This window comes from Archocentrus centrarchus, chromosome 18 (genome assembly GCF_007364275.1).
Source record: "Archocentrus centrarchus isolate MPI-CPG fArcCen1 chromosome 18, fArcCen1, whole genome shotgun sequence".
In the NCBI taxonomy this organism is placed as follows: Eukaryota; Metazoa; Chordata; class Actinopteri; order Cichliformes; family Cichlidae; genus Archocentrus; species Archocentrus centrarchus.
Genome location: NC_044363.1, coordinates 17,103,136 through 17,112,640, shown reverse-complemented (window position 1 = coordinate 17,112,640; position 9,505 = coordinate 17,103,136). Strand labels below are relative to the sequence as shown.

The window sequence follows — 9,505 nt, the reverse complement described above, 5'->3', positions numbered from 1 at the left end:
TATCCTACACTTTTCATTATATTGTCTTGCTTAAAGATTAGTTAGTATGTTTAGCACTTTTTCAAATAACTTCTAGTTTTACAAGGTATGTAATCAATAAACAGCTGTGGGCTTTAAAGATGTTTTCAGTTCTGTTTATGAAAGATAGAACGTGCAACCTTTCACTATTATTCTGAGAAAACCCAGTATACTGGAAAGACATGCATATGGGAAGTACTCAACTATTATCTGCATCTCATTGTGGTTATTAAGCCTGTAAAATACCCTGGAGCTAAAATGACATTAAAACTGACCTGTTATAATAAAGCTGTTTTGTTTTTTTTGTTTTCATTTTCGTTTTCAAGAGAATTTCTTCCAGGTCACATTCCACCACCCTCATAATCCTTTCTTCTCTCACAAACCTGTATATCTGTTATATATTCATAACCATTGTCAGTGTGTCAGTGCATAAGACCTAGACACAAAAGACAAGTCTTACTAGTTTGACAAAGCAAGGCAGACAAATCAAGATAAGTCACTTTTGTTTATATAGTACTGAGAGGAGTTGTTGGGAGGATCACCTCAGTGACCTGGAGGCAAAACATGGAGTTAATAAATATGTAATAACAGTGGCACAACCCTTTCTTTCACTTTATTAAACTTAAGAGGGGAACATCTAATTGCTGTAACATTCTATATTTCACAGACAGCCAGTAAACTGAAGCCAAACAGGAGTGGTCTCTTATAAAAAAAAGTGAGATGCAAGCTGAAGTGTACAGAGGAAGACAAAGCTGAGGTCATGTCACACATATCGAGAACAAATAAACAATGTGCCAAATTTCACAATTTTGTCTCAACATTTTTTCTACTTAACAAGCCCAACAGAACTTCTTGAAGACTTTGTGAAATGTGTCTTATTTAACTGTTTACTGTTTTATGATGATGCATTTAATTGACATCTTTAGCTGTCTCTGCTTTCTGTACATAGTTTCCAGTAGCTCTGAAGCAGTTTTGCATGGGCAGAGATGTCATTCATCTATTCTGCATGTTTCAGTAAAGCTGTTGTAAAAATAACTGCACTGAAAATAATGCAGCTGTGGCCCTGAAATGGATGAGTGGTTACAAAGTTATTGTTGTGATAACATCTAAAAATACTGCAGACTCAACAATACCCTCTGTGTGTTCACTACTGGTTAAAGAATAAGTGGATCAGGAGTAGCAGAAGCTGAAAAACACTACCACGAGTTGTCCAAAAACCTCACTAGTAGCAAGCCACATGTGGCAATTTATATACTGAGAGACTGTGAGAAGATGGATGGCGACCTCTTCTGGCAGTCTAAAAATCCAGCAGTCAGCTCTGTTTCAAACAACACTAAGAAAAGCACTCCCAAGAAAAATGCAGGCAGCTCAGTTGAACCATAACACAAAAACAGCTTCATTTTCCACTACACTCAAAAGTGTCAAGAAAACAGGAATCAGTGTTACATAAGACTAAAAGTAATGCTATATTGCTATGTTTATCAGACTGTATGTGTGTTAAACAGCAGCATTTGAGTTTTGTTTCTGTTTTTTCTATACAGTCAAAGGTTTAGACACACTCACCCATTCATATGAATGGCTGGGGAGAGGGAAGTCTGGTTGTCTCTGCTTGGACTGCTGCCCCATGATCCACACATGGATGGATGGATGGATGGATGGATGGATGACGGACTCCTACTTGGTATTGTTTTGGTCCCCTTTGTTTGGTTCTCAGATGTGGTGGCACCAAAGACAATTCTCATGATAGTGTCAAAGTCCCCTTTGTACTCTGTCACAACAGTCCAATAAAAGGACACAGACATGTCATGTGAGGTTTCACAGTTTCAAGATTCCTTAAGATCACCATTTTTCTTGATTTGACCCACGCTGGCAGATCTAAAACACATCTGAATAGAAAAAGGTCAAATTTGACCATCAATGTACAAAAATTTGTAGCATCTGTACAGTAGTATAAAATTTAAAAATATTTTTACTTTGTTGTATTTGAGCTCACTCTAGGAAAAGCTGTCAAATTTCTGGCTCAAAGAGTGACATCTGGGGTATTTTTTTACAGCTCAGATGGATGAAACTTGACAATCTCTCTGAACAACAGGTGCTTTGAGTCTAAATATCTGAACCAGAGAGCCTTTGCAACACTAGACATTTATCATTATTTGCCCCCTGAATGATCCTGTTATACAAGATGCTGTTTGTAAAATATTAACTGACCAGACTAACTTACTTAAGCAGATATGTGGGCACACCCCACTTTATGTTGACACTATTTCACATTATCATCAAGTCATATTTCACTTTTGGTTTGCATCCAAAGTTTATAAAAATCAAAGGATTAATTAGAGTATCAGCCATTGAAGACTTTATAGATGGACATGGTAATATACGCTCATGAGAAAACTTAGGAGCTTAACAAATTTCCTGCATGGTCTTAGAACACATTGTTCACCAGCTTCGTAATGTTTAATATCCCGGTGAGATCATTACTGATGTGGACACCCAGAAAGTTAATCCTTTAAAATCTTGGTCATTGCATATTTGGTCACCCATTTTATTTGACTTCAGCTTTAAATACATGTGTTATCTCTGGTTTTATTATCAGTCTTAGTCAAACACGCTGTTTCAAGATGAAGAGACTGGCTTATATAAGGGAATTCTTTTAATCAATGCATCTATATTATCATTGTTTATGGTTGTGAAAGCTGCAGTGAACTTCAGCAGGTTCAGTTGTCCAAGTTACTTTGAACTTTCACCTATACGGCAATTTCGGGATATTATGAATATTTGAATATGAATATTTTTTTGTCAGCCAAATACTTCAGTTGCTCATCAACAGTCATCTGAAATAAGTTTTATGTTGACATGGGTGCTAGTATCTGTGTTACATGATTTGTTCTGGTTCCAGTGAAGCTGGGTATATAATATGGAATACAAACTGTTAGGAACAAATTCCTGTAGACGGTGTTAAACATTGACCAAATGAAATGATCTGGATTAAATAATTTGCAAACAGTCACTTTGAGGGTTGATTTAATGAACTGCTCATCGGGCTGTTCCTCTGAACACTATTTATACAGTCCATAACCTATTCTGCCTAGAGACCTTATCTGAACACCACAGGAAGTTTTGTATCTGGTACTCACACATGTTGGGTGGGTTGGGGTGTGAGACAACCATCACTTCACTTCGATGCATCCAAACTTTCCATTTAAGATGAAAACAAATTCAACATTAGTCACAAGCAGGCTACATATTACATTTTAATACTATGCAAGGTTAAATACTGAATCAAACATATGGTTAGAATAAAAGATAAATACTTGTCTATATTTTCCTGTCACAAACATAAGTCACTGCCAACACCAGCATATTCTGTTGGTGTAGTATAGTATAAAATGCAGCTAATACTCTAGAAAGAAGGCTCAGACATGCATTTGCCATAAATAAATACATAAACATGCAGTGGCTGGGATGTACCCCTATGTTTGGTGACTGGAAGCAGCAGTGGGACCATGATGGGCCTGAGTGATGAGATACGACTGAATTACATCTCATCCTGCATTCACAGGTTAATGCTGGTCAGCATCTGGCAGCCAATAAGAAGCTGATCAGTATAAGTATGAAAGCAAAAGCAGAAGCAACCTCTAACATGCACAGATAAGTAAGAGACATTAAGACTTAGCACTTAGATTCACCTGTGTATCCAACCATTGCACTTCACCTCATTGCACTTCTTTTTTGTCAGCATGGACGGTAAGTTAAGATTATCTGATTATCTGATCTGTTATCTGATTATTATAAAGTCTATGTGCTTTTGCAATTACACTACTAATCATGCGATACCCATAAATCTATATTAAGAAAAGTTTAAATTATTTCTACATAACCACTGTTTTGTAAATTTAAAAAAAAAAAAAGCAATACTAATTTTATTTGTGGTATTGCAACTAAAATTGTATTGATAAGTCAGGAAAAATAAAAACAATAAATTCACTGATGTATTCCTTTTTTGTTGCTTCTGCTTGCTTAAAAATCTGCAGTAGTTTCTATCCCAGTCTCAGGTTATTTAATAACTATCCACAAAGATGATTCAGATAGATAGTGAAGAATATGGATACGCCTGTAACTATTTGATACATTATGAAGTGGTTGTGCAAAGAAACTATGCACTTTGTTACAACTATTCAAACACTATTTGCACATTTTCCCATTCTTTTTGGAGAACAGTAAAAATAATGCATGGAGAGCTGGAATGTAAAAGGCTTGAATGGACCTGTAAAAAGAGCCAGAATATTCAATCATCTGAAGTACTTGAAATGTGATGTTGCATTTCTTCAGGAAAGGTCAAGTTAGACTCAAAAAAGGTTGGGTAGGTCATGTGCTCCATTCAGGTCTGGACTCCAAAATACGTGGAACTGGAAAAAATCCAGTGTAGCGTAACCACTGTTATCTCAGACCCACAGGGGCAATTTATAATGATTTCTGGGTTACTCTACCATAGGCCAGTCATTTTGATTAATATTTACACCCCAAATTGGGATGATGAAGAATTTACGGCAAAAATGATCTCACTGATTCCAGATTTGAACTCACAACAATTAATTTTTGGAGGGGATCTAAATTGTGTAATTAATCCTGCTTTGGATCGTTCTAATCCGAAATCTACAAACCCCTCAAAAATAGTCAAATGAACATCAGCTTTTATGGAACAAATTGGAAGCATTGACCCCTGGCAGTTATTATTCCCACAAGGTAAAGTCTTTTCTTTCTTCTCCCCAGTAGTCCTATAGTAGAATTGATTATTTCTTTATTGACAAAATCCTACTTCCCTTTGTCACAAATGTTGAGTGTTCAACCATAGTTAAATCAGATCATGCCCCTGTACTACTAGATTTTACATTTCCTTCTTGTAATCTGGAACACCCCCTTGGAAAGTGGACAGAAACCTACTAGCTGACAAAGCCTTTTGTGAACTGATATCCCCCCAACATTTATGACTTTATTAAATTTAACAAAAAGGATAACATCTCCCCTTCCCTTCTTTGGGAAACAGTAAAAGCAGTGATCAGGGGTGAGATTATGTCATATTCTTTCAAGATTAATAAAACAAACAGATCTAAACAAGAAGTGGTTGTGCAATACGATTGAGATAAATCTGATCCCAAGATGTTTCCTCCTCCATGCTTCATTCTAGTATTATTTTTCTCCACTGAGCTAAAAACATGAAATGGCTCCACATGGCGATGCCTTTCTGTGCATGCTCTTTTACATACTGCTTGATTTTCTCTGCTCACCTTATTTGTTATGGTCCTAAACAAATGCCATTTTTCCTTTAGTGTCTCTCTGATGTGTGATAGAAATCTTTCTATACCCTTGAAGGTGGCAGACATACAGTTCATATATATTATGTGCAGATATTATAGGCTCTTGTAGCTGATAATCTAGATCGTGATATGAGGGGGTATGGTCTAAGAATATAAAGTCCAAAATTGCTTGTTCCAGTTTCTGTGAACTTTGAATTTGCACTATAAAGTTGACAGAGTCATAGATAACGTACTTTTACAGATAGTGAGCAGAGTCTAATATGATTGCTGGCTGAGGCTGTCATTCATGTTATGTTAATGTATCTGGCTGTGTGCAATAGAGCTGAAAAATAAGAGTACTCACTGATACCAGTTACAATGTTAGAGAATAAACAAAATGAACAAATAAAAAGTTCATCTGAAACTTCTTTTTTTTTTCTAGCATCACCAACATGCAGGATTGTCCTCCTCGGGAAAACCGGAGCTGGAAAAAGCAGCCTTGGAAACACTTTACTTGGAGGAAACATGTTCCAGATGAGCCATTCGCCTCTCTCAGAGACGAGCATCTGCCAAGCAGAGTCAAAACTCATTAACAGAAGACTCATAACCCTGATTGACACGCCAGGCTTCTTTGACACGAGCAGATCAGAAGAGGACGTGACGTCCAACATACTTCAGTGCATTGTAGAGTGCGCTCCTGGGCCTCATGCCTTTATCCTCGTGCTTAAAGTGGAGAAATTCACAGATCATGAAAAGGCCGTCATCCAAAACATATTCCAGTATTTCTCTGAGGAGGTTTTAAAATATGCCACAATTCTCTTCACTCACGGTGACCAGTTGCCAGAGAGAATGAAGATTGAAGAGTTTGTCAGTCAGAGTGAATGTCTGGTTGAACTTGTTCAGAAGTGTGGGGGCCGTTGCCACGTGATAGATAACAAATACTGGAAAAATAAGCCAAAGAATGAATACAGGAGCAACAAGTTCCAGGTGGAAAAGCTGCTCAAAACCATTGACAACATAGTGACGACAAACAAAGGGGGTTATTACACTAATGAGTTACTACAAGCAGTGGAGGCAGAAATACAGAATGAGGAAGAGCGCATCAGACAAGCATCAGGAACTGTGTCTCCAGAAGCCAGAAAGAAAGCTAAAACCGTCGTCCTTAAACATTGTGTGGCCAAATTTGCACGCATTGCAGGTAAAGGGCTGCTGATTGCAGCTATGCTTGGTGGATCTGAGATTGCTGGACCTGTACTTCTTGCTGTGAAAGGAGTCAGTGCAATCAAACAGGCAGTAGGAAAGAGGAGAAGAGAAACTGTGGGGACAGCAACTGGAAAAGCAATAACACATGCAGCATCCACACCAAAGGAAGGAGCACCGACAAAAGAAGCAGCAGCAGAAAAAAGAGCAACAAGGGCGAGAACAGCAGCTGATGTCTTCTCAAAACTGGCAAATTTTTTTAGGACAACAAATGCAGACACGAAAGAAGAGGATGTGAGCCCATCAATAACAGATGAAGCAGCTACATTGGAAGAAGAAGAAGAAGAAGAAGAAGAAGATGAAACAGAGGAACTACTTGAAGGGGAATCAACAGAAGAAACTGAAACTACTGATGCTTTATCAACTACAGAAACAGAAGTGGCAGCAGGAGACGAGGAAGGAGAAACATCAGAAGAAGCAGCAGAAGGAGAAGCAGTTGATGGAGCAGTACCAGCAGAAGGAGAAGGAACAGCTGCGTTGACAACAGCAGTTGAAGAAGAAATAGACGGGGCGCTGCTGTTAGCAGCAGAGGAGGCAGCCGCTGAAGCAGCAGGAGGAGCTGATTCAATAGCAGCAGCAGTCGAGGGCGTGGCAGAAATGTCAGTTGAAGGAGTGGAAATGGAAGCAGTAGAAGGAGCAGCTGAAGTCGTTGCAGAGGCAATGGAGGGAGCAGCACAAGTGATGGATGTAGTTGCTAAAGTAGCTGAAAGTTGTTGCATACAATGAATTAAACTATAATTACAAAATTTCTGCTGAAGTGAGTGATTCATAAAAGTAACTTAATCATTGCTTATTGTCCATATTCCTATGATGTTTAGTGTATGCTATAAAATAAAAAAGCTGTTAAAGAAAATCAGATCAGTTCACAGTTTCTTCTTTTTTCCTGGCATTATGCATATTCCTCTTTTAAAATGTCTCATCCCACAAAACTATAATGAAATATTTCAAATCTGTGAAAGCTGAAACATTTCTGCTAAAATGTTTGCCTTTACATACATTAAAGACTTGGAAAAAACTGTCCTGCAATTTTGAAAGAAGCAGTGTCTGAAATTCAGTCTGAATTTCTTTTTTTTTTTTCAGTGTGAAACTATGTTAAACTTTAACGCTTCGTATGGTGATGTCAGAGTATCTCGAGCTGATCAAAGTTACTATATCTTCCTTTTTTAAAAAAGAAAATCATCTAAAGGAAACAGGAAACTTATTTCACTAATCTGTGCCTACTCGTCTCCTCTGCCCTCATCCTCCTGCCTGTGACTGAAAAAATCAACCTCCTCAGTACGTCAAGGGGAAGGATGTCTTAGTTCCTAAAATGCATCTGGAGGGCAGGAATGAGGAAGCATGCTGGAGGGTAGTGAAGTGTCCTTCTGTGTCGAGGATTCGAAGCCTGTGTCAAAACATAATGCTTTGTGGGTTTTGGGACTGTTTGCAATCTGTGCGAGCTGGTTTTTGGAGATGGAACCAAGTGGAAAGAGGAGGTTTTCACCTGTCTGGTAGTAATAAATAATAATAAATAGTAATAAATTATTACTAATAATAAGCAGTGCAATATTAATAAATGTGACAACCTGTCACCTTGTACCTGGTTGAACCAAACATTGGAAGATCAGAGAACCCTCTGGATTATTGGGAAGGAAAAATGTAAACTGTAAATGTACATCCCACCTTTTATAAATCTGCTGTTGCTGTTCTCAGTACCTCAGCTGTGCCCTGTGAAAGGGTATTTTCTAAAGCAGGCGTAATCATCTAAAAAAAAATTGTCCCTGGTGACATAAACACAGTTACAAACTAAGTAAATCAGTTACATTCATTTCACAGCTCTCTTCCCAATTTGTTTCCACTTTCCCTTTGACCCCACCACCTATGATAAAGACACACACCATATTAATAAGTTCAGAATTTAAGTATTGGCATCACAAACGTCATTCGTTCAGTTCAAAGCCTCACACACCAAAGCCACGGGGTGTGGTCATTTTCCCTCTGCCTGTTTTACCTCTACTGTCCACTTGATGACGCAGTAGAGCCTCAGCCGATGGGTTCACCGATTGAATGAAAAGCTTCATCTTACCATCACTACTGGAGGGGCTGTAATTGTGGATGCACAGGTGTATCCTTTGTGGAAGTGTTTTTTTGTTTTTGTTTGTTTTTTTGCTTCCAGCCTATAAATGAGGAACACTGCCAGAATCTACAAACCCCGGTATAAGTAGGACTCTTTCAACAAATGGCCCTTTTTATCCAAATGTTGTTTCAGTTACTTAGGATCAAACTTTCTACCTATCAGGGTTTTGCTGTGTGGCTGGCAGGGCTGGACCTAAATGCAGGGCATGTGAGATAAAACTAGACTCCAAGGCAGCTTCAATGCTGAAACTCTTTCACAGTGTCCAAAATACAAAATCCAGGCATTAATCCATACTGTGACACACTCAGAAACTGAAAGGAAAGGCACACAGCAGGCAGGAAACACAGACGATAACACAACAAAGAACAGAGGAAAAACTGAGGGTTTAAATACACACAAGGAAATTAGGGAGAGTGGAGACAGCAGGTAACAACAGGTGAACCAAATGAAACTAATGGCACAAAGGAAGCAAAACCAAACACAAAGCACAGGGAACAAGAGATTTTCAAAATAAAAGAGGAAGTGACCAAACAAGACACTACACAGACTTGAAAGAACAAGAGGACTAGAACTGCATACAAAAACACATGAGGCAGGGGACTTAGACACAGAGGGACAGGACAGAAACTGGAGTACAAAGACAACACAGCGGACAGGTATTCAATATAAATACCTATTACTAATAACAGGACCTATAACCTATAATGAACTAAAAATCAAAACCACATGAAGCACCAGGTGGTTTGGCTACAAACACACTGCAAGGATTCAAGGGTTCTTCATCGTCATTCGCATCACATTTACATGGAACAAA

The 9,505-nt window shown here is 38.3% G+C and overlaps 1 protein-coding gene across 1 annotated transcript; it reads left to right on the top strand.

Moving 5' to 3' along the window:
• The first annotated feature begins 3,649 nt into the window (after window positions 1–3,649).
• Window positions 3,650–7,359, top strand: LOC115797389 (GTPase IMAP family member 1-like). The gene is made up of 2 exons (XM_030753953.1): window positions 3,650–3,765; window positions 5,758–7,359. The coding sequence occupies exons 1-2, from the start codon at window positions 3,759–3,761 to the stop codon at window positions 7,299–7,301; spliced, it is 1,551 nt and encodes a 516-aa protein (XP_030609813.1). The 5' UTR covers window positions 3,650–3,758; the 3' UTR covers window positions 7,302–7,359.
• Window positions 7,360–9,505: the final 2,146 nt, after the last annotated feature.